The 15,460-nt window shown below is 31.5% G+C and overlaps 1 protein-coding gene across 1 annotated transcript; it reads right to left on the bottom strand.

The window, feature by feature from the left end:
- Positions 1-8,998: 8,998 nt before the first annotated feature.
- LOC102583476 (F-box/kelch-repeat protein At3g23880-like) lies at positions 8,999-12,482 on the bottom strand. The gene is made up of 4 exons (XM_006341266.2): positions 12,259-12,482; positions 12,127-12,182; positions 9,668-12,028; positions 8,999-9,108 (listed from the first exon to the last, which is right to left on the bottom strand). The coding sequence occupies exons 1-3, from the start codon at positions 12,434-12,436 to the stop codon at positions 10,871-10,873; spliced, it is 1,392 nt and encodes a 463-aa protein (XP_006341328.1). The 5' UTR covers positions 12,437-12,482; the 3' UTR covers positions 8,999-9,108; positions 9,668-10,870.
- Between the last annotated feature and the right edge of the window lie 2,978 nt (positions 12,483-15,460).

Genomic DNA, 15,460 nt, shown 5'->3' with positions numbered 1-15,460 from the left:
GAAATGTATTCAATTTAGGATCTGGAGCGATCTCTTGAAGCTCAAAGAAGCTGGATGTGGTTGCATTATCATCATCGGAAGCAGAATATGTTGTTGTAACCTCAGCAGTTTGTCAAGCCTTATGGTTACGAAGAATGTTAGTTGATGTTTTCTATCGGCAAAAGGGTGCGATAAAAATATTTTGCGATAACAAGGCAACAATTGCAATGACAAAGAATCCGGCTTTTCACAGCAGAACAAAGCACATAGACATCCGTTATCATTTCATTCGTGACCACACAGCAAGAGGTGATATAGAGTTGAAGTTTTGCGGTACAAGGGATCAAATTGCAGATGTTCTCACCAAGGCACTCCCACAAGCCAAGCATGATCAGTTCCGGCAGAAACTTGGAGTTTGTAATTTTGAATCAAGGGGGAGTGTTGAATATTGATTCAAATGTAATTAGAGGTTCCTATTTAGTTGGCAGAGTAACACGTTTGTTAGGAGTCCTAGTTCAGTCAAAGCATATCTCCTGTTAGTTGCTAATATTTAGCTTAGTGGATAAGGTTGTGGTTAAGTTAGTGGGTCATGTTTCTCTTAGGTGGTTGAGTCTTAATACCTATTTAAAGTGTCTTATGTATTTTTCGTTATTAATATGAGAAAGATAACGTGAAAGTTCTCTGCAACTCTTCTTCTATCTTCTTATACGTTGTTTCTTCTTTCTTTATTCTCCAACATATGAAAGGTTGTGATTTTCGAAAGATTGTGACTTTTTCAAAGAGTTGTGACTTTTCCAAAGGGTTGTGACCTTTCCAGTAAGGCACAATAAGAACATTTTCACACTACCCTTTGTTTTCTATAAATTGAGGGATTTACTCTCATTTTAAGAAGAACAAAATTTCTGGATTTTTTCTACTTCTAAATCTAGTATTCTAAGTGTACTTTACTGTCGTTGAGTGGTTCGTTGACACCGTGGTTTTAGGTACCGATACACCGGTGAGTAAGATCGTTCTATCCTGGGATGATATATTTCATTAACCTCGGGTACTTGAGGGGAATAACTTCCTTAAGGGGACACTGTGCATTCAGTGGGCTCGATTTTCTTCTTTAAGAAAAATATTTTGTATATTGTTTCTAATTTGTTTCTGATTCAATTTCCTCTATTGGTTTTAATTTTCTAATTTTGAAAATACTATTTAAACTTTGTTGTTTCTTATCAAATTCTTCAAAAAAATTATTCTAAGTATCATAGTAATACAGGATGAACAACACTAATATGTGTGATTGTTGATGGTCTAGATCTGCAATATTGATTAGTACAAAAGATTAAAGTCTGCAATATTTATAACAGTATCATTTATGTATATATTTCTTTCATTTACTTTATCTTTCACTAATTAAGCCTTGATGAATTCCAAGAAATGGTATGTTGTTTAATACAATTATACAACTCTCTTGTAAGTGATGTTAGATCTACCAAACATGATTTACTTGTCATGGTTTCATATTTACATGATGCATCTTGTTGACGATGTAGGACATTCTCAAACTACTTCGATTATTTTGTCCTCTATATGTGCTACTTCAACCTTTCAAACACGCGTCTAGTTATATAATACACATCCTTCTTAGCATCCACGTCTTTGAGATACCATGTACATGTGTCGGCAATGTAAATGAATATAAGTATGAGCTTAAGATTTCCATATCGGCTACACAACTGCATAGTGAGAAAGGATGCTTGCAATATGTCAAGTTCCAACACAGAAACTTTTGTTATTCTCAAACAGAAGAGTGGTGAGACGAAGAGGAGTAACCCCAAAAATCATTCTTGCACCGATATTTATCAGGCAAGTCATTCTATCTCCTCCTCCTCATAGTAGAGCAAAATCAGCAGTAATATGCACATTGTTCCTTTTAACATGTTAACCACATTGCAGCTGAATGTAAGACCATTCTCTACCTCTTCCAGAGACATGAAAGACTTGACAAACAAGCTACTTTGAGATTTTAAGTTACACATTCAGGAATATAGCATAAGATGGCAAGAGTAGAAGTCGATTAAAAGTACTCCCACTAAGGATGTGGCCTTTTTGGCTACCATTTCAGAAACCATACAAGTTTAAAGGTTTTAAACCCTTGAAATGAGTAATTTAGCAAACTAGCCATCCTTCAAAACTATGAAAAAATAACGCAAACACTTGCAAACGCCAGTAATACCAAACAGAATTCATATGAATTCATGTACCATCGCACTAAGCCGCAACTAAGTCATTTTTCTTATCAGCAGATGACTTATCTGGCCATTTCTCATATTCTTTCATCCAGTCCAGTAACGTCATTTTGCACTCCACTCTTAGTTACTGTAGTTCAATTTGAACATTTAGTTACAGTCTACTACTTATAAAGTATCATTAAATCCATACGAATCCTCTATATCTATTGTCACTTCATCCAGTCTATTTTTTCTTGCTTCACTTGCCAAGATTCAAAATCGTTCTTGCCACACAACCCATGCTGTACTCTCTTTATTTTTGAATCGAAGCCCTCGGGGATATTCTCTCCACTTTATTGGGACCCATTTATTTACTTTAAAAAGTGTATAAAATGATTCTGTATGGAAAATATTTTCTTCAGCTGAACAAACAAAAGCCTAAAATTCCAATCCTGAAGTAAACAAACCTTATCAACAAATTAAGCCTAAAGTTCAACTGAGCAAATTCAATCATCCAAAGAAACAGCAGCAGCAATATGATACATAAAAACACCCAAAACAATTACTCCCTCCATTTCAATTTATTTGTCTGAAATTCTTGCTTATTTCAACAAACTCTTTAATTTCAATTTTACACCCAATATGTTTAACACCACAAGATTCAAGATTCAAGATTAAAAGGGCATTTTGATACTTCTTAAACTCCATAAAGTCAAAACAAGACAAACAAATTGAAACGAATGTACATTTACATAAAGGGGTTTCAAAAAAGAACCTGCATGAGGAGCTTGATAATATTTTACGATGTATATTACTTCATCCGTCCACTTTTAATTGTCCTGGTTTCCTTTTTTTAGAGTCAAACTATAAGAACTTTGATAATATTTTACAATGTATTTTTTCATTATATTGATATGCAAAAAATTGCAATTGATAGTATTTTTTCTATAGGCTTTGAAAATCTAAATTTTTTGTTTAAAATATCGAATAAATGTAATCTAATTTAACTTTGAAAATTAGTCAAATTGATTTTCGAAAAACGCAAAATGACCAATAAAAATACTACTAGCTACCAAACGGCCTCTTAATTCTTTGAGAAAAATAATCAAACAGAATAAAATACAAGTTATTTGTGCTATCTTCAACAGGCAAATTGTAAAGTGTGTTTTTAACTTTTTAAAATTGGTAATTACCAAATGATTGAGGCAAATGAAAATCTACAAGTCCAAGAATTAAAAATTCAAAGAAAACCAAGTGATCCTAAATAAGAATCTTCCAATCTTCCAACTAATCCTGAAACTATAAATAGAGGGGTTTCCTCTCATTTTTCAACCACAATTTTTTTTTAAATCTTCTACTCTTCTTCTTCTTGAATTTTAAATTATTATTTTTTTGTGATTTATTGTCGATGAGTGAGTTCGAAGTTTAGCGGAATATGGGGCACTATTCTGATGAAGTAAATCGTTCTATCCTAAGAGGCTATATTCCATAACTTCGAGTACTTGAGGAAAATAATTTTAATTATAAAATAATTATTTTTTTGTTTAATATATACATTAGTATGTAATGTTTCAATATATGACGTTAACATGATGTAGTCTAATTTCATTTATTTTTGTCAACAATTTCTCTTGTGATGTATATATATGCTTCTAAATATCTTTTTTCCAAAATTTAGAGAATTGTCATGATTTGTTCTTTTAATGCTCAAGACAAAAGAATAAATTTATTTATCAATGCTACTTTGTGATTTAGATTGTGAGGAAGTTTGTTTCAAAATAGTTATTACTATATAAACATTGCACTTTTGTTTTACTTATTTACTATTTCTTGATATTTTAATATTTTAGACAAAGAGAAGTGCATATGACTTGTAATAACACAAGTTGAAGTTTGTATTAGTTTAATTTTTACTATTTATTTAATATCTAATTTTATGAGATAAATATTTGCATTAATGCAAATATATATTTATATTTGGGTAGGTATTTGTATTTAAATTAAAGTATTATATATGTCACAAATGTATTATCAAGTTAACAAGATCTTCCAACTTCAAAATATATTATTTTAAAATGTTCCGGGTTATTTTTTTTTTTTTTAAAACACTCACAACAAATGTGAAAATATGTGAATATATATGAATCATTTAAAAATTTAATATTCACAAAAAAATTTATATTCACTAATATGGAATAAACATTTACTTTTTGTCCCTACACTAAATTAAAATCTAATAACTAAAAAGAAAATAGTAACATTAATTAAAGTCCTATTTGCTTATGTAAGTATAAAATTTATTAGAAATTCAGCTATTGCAGTAACATTAATTAAAAGTCCAATTTATTTATGTACGTATAAAATTTATTAGAAATTCAGCTATTGCACATTAATTCTTTAGTTATAACATTATAAATTCTCTTAGTTATTACTAATTATTGCAAACGGTATTCACACTCTTTTGCATTCTTATGTATAATATTATGAATTCCATAGTTATTACGTTAATTATTTCTATCTTTCATCTTTCCTTATATTAACTTTTGACCAATAATTTTTCATATTATTACACTGCCCTCATATATGTGATAACATGGTGTTGTTATTTTTCCATTGACGAATCATACTTTGTTGAATAAATTGAAAATAATTTACAAGTATATGAATTATATCTTTGTTGAGTGTAAGATGAACAGGTGATTATATATATGATTTCACACATAGAATATATTCTTTAATTTTAAATTTTAGTTTTTTCCGGTAAAAAAAAAAAAGAAAACCTTTCTAAGTTAACTATGGACAGTCAGATAAATATCTTTGATTTATGTACACAGTCAACAGAGAAGTCAAGTATGAGAGCCAACAACAAGAATGTCATCAATTATGTTATAACTTATAAAATAAAAATTAATATACAAAAAATAGTTCTAAAAGATAAAATATAGTTGTTCTCTTCACATGTTCTAAAAAATAAAATATAGTATTATAATGGCATGACAAATTTAATCGGTAAATAAATAAAGCTAAAAGATGCAAGGACCATCCAATGGTCAATCTACCAGCATATGTATATGATAATTTTTGGTTTAGGTATAAAAATCTTTGACGTAAACTCTTGAAAATGTGATCTTTGCACTACCATTGATGTACCAAAACCTGAAAAGTATCATTTCATTTGTAAGAAGTAGCCCGCTAAACCAGCCAAAACATGGAGCAAAAATGGAAAGCATAGTGATGATAGGAGTTCCTAATTTTCTATCAACCTCAAGCAAATAAAAATTTCTTTCCAACAACTCGATGTTCAACGTATACAGCTATAAAGACTCACCATGAAACAGTATTACTACGTACAACAAACCATATAATTCTTCATAGACATAAGAAGCCACATCATTATTAATGAAAAACAAATAAGTAGATAATCTAATAGCATCCTACCTCTTTGTACCACAAGAAGGAAAATACTACTAGGTTGATTATCATAAATGTTGTATAAGGATAAAGCAGTCAACTCCACTCTAACACAAACTCGATTTATAAAATTCACTAATGAGAAAGTATAGCAAGCGTATGTTCAAAATAAAGTTCAAACTTAAACATGAAAATGCGAAAATGTTATGAAAACGCTACCTTTAACACACTTCACAACTTTAACCAATCCAAATTTTGCCATCCATCTATTTGTATGCTTGTTCTTTTCTATTATCACTCATTTTGGTGTCTTTTTTGAAACGTTAAGATATATTTTATCTTTAAAAACTTCTAGATACACACTTGGTTTGATTAACCAGAAATCAAACAAACAACAATATATAAATGAGAAGTTTAACAGGGGAAAGGGGGTTACCTTGTGTGAAGGTTAGGACAATGTAGCCTGTCTGCCTGTTAGAATTTAATTTTACAACTTAAAATAGCTCCAGACATAAAAAAAAATTACCAAGTAATGAAGACAAATATATGAATTGCAAGGTTTATAAAGATCCACTTTTATGATATAGTATAGCTTTAAAGATTTAGATGACTAAACTACTCTTTGTTCCCAAATCACGCGTCTTTTCATTTTACTAATTTTCTACGGTTATAAGAAGTCACTCATTGTTTTTCGACATATATTCTGCACATTAAAGTGAAGTTTCATACTCATGAGTTACATTGATGATAACTTGTCGGTCCCAAGGACATCAAAAGGATAAAGTGCATTTTCATCAATGAAAACTGTCGGAAAACACAAACTAAGAGTACAACTTCACTTATGCAGGAGCTAGATTAAAAAAACAGTACCTGACTAAAAAATTTAAGAGAGGAATCATTTCAAAGATCCTAAGACAATTGCTCATAGCTGTTTGTCTTTGCTGTCACTACTACCTGCCCCAAAAAACAAACTTAACCCAAAGTCAAAAGCCATGTTCCTTCCTTCAATACATCAAACAATCCACATGCAAAGGCAAGTATCGGAAAATTCATCATACCTTAAGCCATTATGATACTGATGGTGAAAGTCTAACCTCAGCTGCAAACATGAACGTCACAGAAACTTTCAACACAGGGAAGAATTGATATGTTGCATTACATAGGAGGAGATTAGCTTCAAGTAACTTGTAGTCACCTGCACGGCTACACAGTATGATCAGTGTTTTAGTCTGTACTTAGAAGGAAAGTAATCTTCTAAAATCTGTTGATAAATCTTTTACATGGAGATGGATTATATTTTAGCCAAATGGATGTATTCATAATGTATAGAGACTCAAGTAGTTTGCCATCAATTCTAACCGTTCTTCCCACACTACCGCAATTTGTCCAGCTGTTGTATAAAGAAAAAAGGAATTTCATACCTCATAGACCATCCATGTGCAACCTGCTGGTGGATGGTCATGAGGACTATGCTACAACTTTTAGTAACGTCTTTCATTTCTTCAATAACCCAAAAAGCACTTCAGAATCAATAACAAATGTAGGGTCGTCAAGAAACAACAGAGATAACGTTATAACATCTATAACGGGCTATCTTAATCTTTTGATTGATAGTAGAACTTTTTCATATGTGTGGGTGAAAAATAAAGAAATTAATGAGATTTGTGTTCTCTTTACTGATTCCGTCATATATTTTTAATCAATAAATAGACAAACTATTACAATCACTGGAGATAAAATAAATTTAAACTAACCTTGCCTTTCAGCTCAGCATAACAGACGACTCCAAAACCACCTTCTCCGATCTTATTCGAAATGTTGTAGCCATTAATCGATTCAGCAAGTTCTTTAGACAAAATTCCATGGATTTGTCCACATGTATGCCCAAAAGATGCTGCCGTAGCATCGTCATCAAAGTCAGTGCCTTAGACCTTACTGAGAAGAAATCAAAACTTTAACTTAAAGAGACTTGTAGACCGAGCAAGCGCTCCTCCATCTCGATTTGTTGATAACAGAATAAAGAAAAATTAAATAACCTTTGAAAGACATTGAATAAGTACAGAGCCATATAGTGTTTAGATGACCAATACAATAATCCCATTGACAGTAATTTTATTACTCCCAATATGCTTGCAATATGTTAATCAATCTGAGAAACCATTAGACACATATGAGAGGAAGCAAGACACCAACCATGAAGTTAAAGTTTAATAGTGAATAATTGGCTATTCTAAAGAGCATGGTTGAAAGGAACTTGGAAAGAATTTTACTGTGAAAGCACTTCAAAACTGGCGACTTTAGTCAGAAGGTAATTTGAACTTGGAATTTGAGAAGAGCAAAGAAGAAGAATTTAAAAAGAAGTGTCACTTACAATTAGCAATTAGCAGGAGTAGGCGGATAGGATTGATCAGAAGATGTGGGGATATGTGCTGCAACCTTTTGTTCCTTCTTTTTATAAATTTCCACATAAACAATGTCTATCAATAATGAAACTCGGGTAGTGTAGCTATTGCTATAACAAGTATTGTTTATCCTGATGAACTTGATGAAATAATGCAAAGAAATCAATATCCTTACTTGGTATAATACTTTCCATCAATAACTTGTTTTGGGAGCAAAAAGGGATAATGGAGGAATCAACACAAAAGAAAGAGAATGAGAGTGGTTTACCTTTTGTTGCAAGTCAGGGAAAATATGGATGACCATATATTATATCTGAAATATCACTATGCACTGACATAATATTTTCAAACTATTTTATCTGAAATGACCACTCATGCAATCAATATAACATTGAAAGGTAACAAAACAACAACAACATACCCAGAGTTACCCACAAGTAGGTTTGGGAAGGGAAGAGTATACGCAGACCTTACTCACACAAGGTGAGGTAGACAGATTGTTTCCCATAGACTCCCAGCTCGAGAAAAATGTTTTCGAAAACATTAAAAGGTAGCTACTAACAAATATTTTCACTATGTATGGAGCAAGAAAACCACATATTGGAAAACTAACCCAGAGAACATGGACAGGACCAATATCTGTGACACAGCAGTAAAAGGACCAGATTGACAAAGGGTTGTCAAAAACTTTTAAGCACGATCTGGTCACCACTGATGCACACAATTATAGCTAGTAGAGTAAAAAAAGATGATTCCAAAATAACGAAAATGTTGTGGATATTAAAAATTTTGTCCACCATTATATCAGGTATTTTACGAAAATTCCAGAACCAATTAAGAACAGAAACAACACAAACTGAAAAGAAGGGAAAAGACCAATCTCATATGTTACTGCTATTTCACGAAAACTTGTTTTCTCCTTCTTCTCCATTGTCAACATTCTTGTCAGGATGCCATTGCAGAGCAAGTATTTTGTATGCCTTTCTGATCTATGATACAGATGATGTCTTTGACACTCCCAATATCTTGTATCAATCCTTCCGTTGACTCAATTTTAATGATCTCTCAGCCCTCATCAGCACTTTACGAATATTCCTATCCTATAGAAGTGTAGTTCAGATTATTTGACATCCATATCAAGGTTAAAAAGATAAAACCTTGATAGGAAGGATCGCACACGCACACGCATATATAGATGGATTCGCATGCAATGAAAATATCAGATAAGCAACAATAAATCTCTTGAAAAGAAAAACCAAGCAAACTTGGTTTTGAGTCAAAAGGAAGGACCTAGCTCACTTCAACTTTTGCATTTCAACGGGTGTATATTATGCATATTACATCATATATTGACTCCCCTTGGCTTCTTCTTGGGTTTATTCCTTTATATTTTGACACCCCTTAGTGAGAATTTTGGCTCCGCCACTAGTCGTGGCTATCACAAAACTTGCAAAATCTAATCTTTGTTACGTGCAAAACTCAAACCCAACCCCCCAAAAAAGGACATCATATCAATATATCCACAATGTGATGGCATGATCGAGTTGTCTTGCCAATGTCTTCTCTCATCTTAGATGCAGTGTAACTACATGAAGAAAGGTTTAAACAGGGAAAAAACAAATTAACAAACAAAACCACCGAGAAAAATTGCCAACAAACCTGAGGAGATTTTTCAGCTGCTTCTTTCAAATCTGCAACAGCTCCCTCCCAATCTTCTGTTAGATGCTTGGCTTCATCCCTCTGTAAGAAATATGGTCTAATAGAATTCGGTCATCCTAATGTCATCAACTGTATTTGTTTAAAGGTTGAAAACAGTAGAATTAAAGAATTCTTACCACTCTGATCGAGGTCTCTGATTAAGAATTAAAGAATACTTACCACTCAACCAATAATCGTTGTTGGTTGATTTGTCTATTGTGATTTCTGCTAGGGTACAATCATCAGCAAGAATCTTTCTAGTTGGAATATGAACTAAATTGCAAAAGAATTACATAATCATAATTGTTACAAATGGTGAAACAAGAGGGCTAATTTAGTTGCAACATCATTGGTCACAATAAAAAATATATTAGAATAACTAATAATAATGTAAATGCAATATAACAAAGATTATATATCTATTAGTTGGTATAGGATTAGGTATGGTTTTTGCAATAACAATGCATGACAAGATAGCACAACCAAAATTTGTCACTCTGACAGTGAGACATTACAGCTACGCCTCGACTCCAAACAAATTCCTACTCTCCTACTGCCAGAATTCCCACGTGAAGCCCAGCTACGCCTCGACTCCAAAAAAATTACTACTCTCATACTGCCAGAATTCCCACGTGAAGCCCCATCAGTGTTACAACATAGCCCAACGATCAACTGGAAAATTGAGTCCATTGCACTTTTGTGTACCTCAACCTTGGCATATAGGACTCGAGAGAAACATTGACATCTTTCTGGATTGTAGGCATATCATTAAGAATAGGATGAAATCTCAAGATAAGGAGATAACAGAGTAGAATTAACCTATAAAATGATAGATTGAGCAGTACGATCATCTGGACCAGCTCACATAAATCAAGCTAGGAGTCGTTCCACTTATCTACAGCTGAGGAATCAACAGTATACTAGTTGTAGGATTGTCGTAAATACTATCTACGATTAGATAAACAACAATAGGTAATCAATCAGTTGTTAGCAAAGAAATGGCTCTAGTGGCACGCTTCCCTGAGGACATGAAATAAATAAACTGACCAACTTTGATAAATACATTCAGAACCCAAAATTTAGCAGCAATAAATATATTCATTAAAATGAGAGGTTGTTACATAATTTTCGACAGAAGAAAAAGGAAAAAAACATACGCAAATACTAAGTAAGTGATTTAGGTGAGATCAAACTCTCTACATAAACAATTCCTTGCTTAACGGTAACACATTGACATTGAGGGCAGTATAATCCAAATGGTCCTCTAGATGTGGTGAATTTAGAACAAACACATCCGAGACGTTTGCAGTGTAGTAACACTTCACAATCCGCAAACATATATTTTGGTCTGGCTGAATGAAAAAGATTAGTATCTCGTATTTTAATAAAGTTAGTCCAAGATTCCCTGACATCATAGTCTTTCATTATCCACAACATAAAAGTGCAGTCCATGCCCATCTCCCAATAATTATATGTAGAATAAAAGCAAAGCATTCCTCTCAGTACTGAAACACCACGGTCGATGTAGCGGTAACTGGGGCATACATGATACATTTTCTCCAATAACGGTACCTCTCCATACACCTCATTTGAAATATTAAATGAAATAGTAGTATAATATCCAGAGAGTGTCATACCAAGCCAATGAAATGCTCCATGTAAAAATGCCAAATAATCCATACCACAATTCCTAAAACCACTAACACGCTGAATGCCAGTAGGATAACCAATTCTTCTCCAGGAACCACTTTTTAGAGAGAGAACTTCAATTGAAGTATTGAAACTATCATCTGCATTCAGGTTAATTGCAAGAATCTTATAGTCTTCACTAGTTGCATCATATCCCAATCCACATACACAATATACCACTCGAAATTCTGGATGGGGAAGTAGTATTGATTCTCTTGTGGACAGGTTCCACAACAAAAGTTCCTCATAGAGTCTTGCAGAAGAATCATAGAGTCCTCGAGAAGAAACAAAAATAAGAACCAATCCATCACATGAACAAAATAGTATGACATTCGTTGGTTTGCAGCTCGAAGGACAATCAAGCTTTTGTTCATCCTCAACCACTTGAACCATCGATAAAGAAGAAGTAGAGAAGTTATACACATCATCCTTATCATAGAAGGATTCAGTAATAAGAAACTTTTGGGAATTTTGGTCATTCTTGGAATGAATATAATGTTTCATCCTAAAGTAAGTATCATTGATTAATGAGTTCCAAAATTCTGAAACACATTTGAACCGAAGAAGAGACTGCACGGGTAACTTGGTGAGGATGTCCATCATTATTTCATCTTGTAAATAAATTCTTATGACCTAAATTGGACAAGTAGAATATATCAAAAACATTTAAAAAGAAACAAATTTTCAAGCACAACGAGCACTCAACAATTGTATGTCACATATGAACTCACCTGATCAATCTGCATCTGGTCTGTATTATCATTTGACGGCTCCACAATGCTCTTCCCTGAAATTCAGCCATTAAAAAATCAAAACACACACATCGCACAAAGAAAGAAAGATTGAAATTTTGGGATGGATACCTTTGCAAATTTGATAGGGACGTATTGATTTTTTCTTTTTCTTATTGAATTTTTGGGTAGCTTCTTCTCCATTGCTAATAATCTTTGTGTTTAGAATGGATTTCTTCTTATTTGGAGCTTTTCTATTTGCTAAATTTCCATGGCGATGGGAGGATACACCCTTCTTCTTTTGTGCCATCTCAAATCGTAGGGTTTTTGCGCGCCTAATATTGCAATCTTAAATATATACTTTCAAGTATTTATCGGTATTTTTTTTGCACAATTAAAAATCTACACTGTATTTAATCGACCCATTTATTCAATCCGATCCACAAGACTCATTAACCCTATATGCATTTTGAGTTTGTGGGTTTACTAGTAACTTTTTGTAATTGGATACTTGTTGTTAGGGCTCTTCACGGGTCGATTTGGATCAATTATTGGTTAAAATTAAAATCAAATCAACTTAATCGGTTTTAAAATTATCAAAATCAAATATAATATATATTTATCGGTTTGGTTGTTATCGATTTTGGTTTGGTCATTCGGTTATTAGCCATAGACGAAAATAAAAGAAACAATTCATTCAAAATGTGAAAAAAGTGATAACAATCCATTTAAAACGAAAATAATTAGAATGACTGACATTACATAACTTTCAATAATTAAATTTACTATGAATAAAGCTTCAAAATTCATTATTTTGACCTAGAAGAAAGAGAAAGTGATATTTTCAATCTTATAAAGAATTGTCACAGACACACTCATATACATAAAAACCAATAAGATAAAATATTCTCAACCTTATGCATTTTTTCTTTCATAAGTAAATTATAAATAAATTTTGATGAAAACATATATAAGATACTTTAAAATTGTTTATAAAATAAGATATTAGGTATGTATATTAATAAAATATATGTATATAATTTGTCGGTTCGGTTCGGTTATATCTTCAGTTTTTTTTGAACAAAACCATAACCAACCCATATACTATCGGTTTTTAAAAATCTAAAACCAAACCACACCTAACCCAAATAAATTTATTTAATCAGTTTGGTTCAATTTTTCGGTTTGGATCGATTTTTATCCAAATCGTGAACACCCCTACTTGTTGTATGGGTGGTAGGGGTGTTTGTGGTTCGATTTGTAGGGTTGTTCATGGTTATGGTTATAAAACCAAACCGATTTAAAAAAACTGATATTTGGTTTGATTTGGTTAGGTTTGGTTTTAAATTTTGAAAAATCGATATTATTTGGTTTGATTTTGATTTTACTAAAAATTAATCTCAAAAATAACCAAATCGAACCGAGAAGTTATATATATAAATTTTATAATTATTTATAAATAAATTATAAGTATTTTGATAAATTTTAATTAACTTAAATCTTTAATTTTACTATTTTCTGAAGCCCAACACTTAAATTTTAGCCCAATTATTAAAACCTTCAGTCTAAATCCCTCAATATTCATTACTTTAAAGATCACACTTTTTCTGTTCTTTATAAAATTTTCTAACGCAACATTGAATAATTTAAAACTCAAGCTAAAGAAGATGGTAATTGATTAGTTTTGACTATGAAATATTGGTGTTTTTTTTTTAGAAGTAATTTCTCAATATTTTAAGGTGTAATTTTATTGAAAAGACTATTGATAAGTCGTTGAGATCTCTAGAATATGGAACCAACTTTATGCTATTGACAATGAGTTTTTTTAGTTAGTGAAACTTGGTACATTTGATGAATCACTTTGTTCGTGTAATAGCTTATTTGTGAATTATTCATATACTTAGTGTTTGTGTCTATCGAGATGCGTATGTCCTCTACAAACTTATTACTTTCAAACCCAAAAAAAACTTACCAAACCGACAGTTATTTTTTTATTTGGTTTGGTTTGGTTTTAGAAATTTAAAAACCGATTTAAATTGGTTTGGTTTTGGTTTTAACTAATAACCGATCCAAACCGAACCATGAACACCCCTATCGATTTGGATCGGTTATTAATTAAAATCAAAATCAAATCAATCTAGTCAGTTTTATAAATTTCTAAAATCAAACAAAAAAAATAATCGTCGATTTGGTTATTGTCTGTTTGGTTCGATTTGGTTCAGTTTTTCTGGTTTATTTGATTTGAAAGTAATAATTTTTTTAAGAATGTACATATCTCGATAGACACAAATATCTGGTATATGCTTAGTAAATGTGTAAAATAGAACTTTGTCCTTATGTGTGTTCTAATTTCTAATTATTAATTTTTCCTGTATCACATCAATCATTAGCCTTACCGTATAAGAGTTAGGTTTAATGGGTCTTTATAATTGGGTGGGTTGGATTTAAATAATTGGATTAAGTAGAATGTTAAATAAAAAGTAAATTTTTTATAAGTGATTAAAGTATATCTGCGCAGGCTTTACATAAGATGATAAAAGTGGAGAAATGAGACTTCACGCTTTAAGGCATCTCCAATCCTACACTCTATTTTACTTTTCAAATATAGAGTTCTCTATTTTTTCAGATAACTAAGGGCATCTCCAATCCTGTTCTCTATTTCACTCTTCAAATATAGAATTCTCTATTTTTCCAGACAATCAACTCCAACTCAATTCTCTATTTTACTCTCCAAAAAATTATATTTTTCTCTCTCTTCAATATTATATTATTATTTCTATTTCATTCTTATTTTCTTATTTCATAATATAAATCTCTTCTTCTTCTTTTTTCGAAATAATCACTTTTATATAATTTTCATGTGATATAAAATTTTGTTTTTTCAAATTCTTTTTTTAATACAAATTATATTTTATTCTAAATTTCTAAATAACATAAATTGGAAGCAAATATTATATAATATACAAATTCATGAACAATTCAAATAAAAGTGAAATCATTAATGAAATATAATTATATAAACATTATATAAATACCCAACTTTCAAGATTATTACGGTGCTCACATAAATGCTCTATCAACACATTATGGAGTTCAAAATGAGCATTTTTGTCCATAATTTTTTTATGTCTAGCTAAAAACTGTTCGAATCGAAGATTTTCATCTACCACCATTTTGGTCATTGCAATTGGAGCCTCTACGACATCTTGAATTGGTGCATTAAGATTATGTTCATCCTCGATTATCATGTTGTGCAATATAATACATGTAGTCATTATATCATGCAACACTTCATTTCTCCAAAAACGTGATTGTCCTACAATAATTGCAAAAC

Source organism: Solanum tuberosum, unplaced genomic scaffold, assembly GCF_000226075.1.
Source record: "Solanum tuberosum cultivar DM 1-3 516 R44 unplaced genomic scaffold, SolTub_3.0 scf00025, whole genome shotgun sequence".
NCBI lineage: Eukaryota > Viridiplantae > Streptophyta > Magnoliopsida > Solanales > Solanaceae > Solanum > Solanum tuberosum.
Note: the sequence above shows the minus strand (reverse complement) of the source record. Positions and strands in the feature narration are given on the sequence as shown.

Coding starts and splice junctions, on each gene's coding strand:
- LOC102583476 (XM_006341266.2), bottom strand. CDS start 12,436: ATGGCACAAAAGAAGAAGGGTGTATCCTCCCATCGCCATGGAAATTTA. Junction 12,183..12,258: donor TCCCTATCAAATTTGCAAAG/GTATCCATCCCA, acceptor GCTGAATTTCAG/GGAAGAGCATTGTGGAGCCG. Junction 12,029..12,126: donor ACCAGATGCAGATTGATCAG/GTGAGTTCATAT, acceptor TGTCCAATTTAG/GTCATAAGAATTTATTTACA.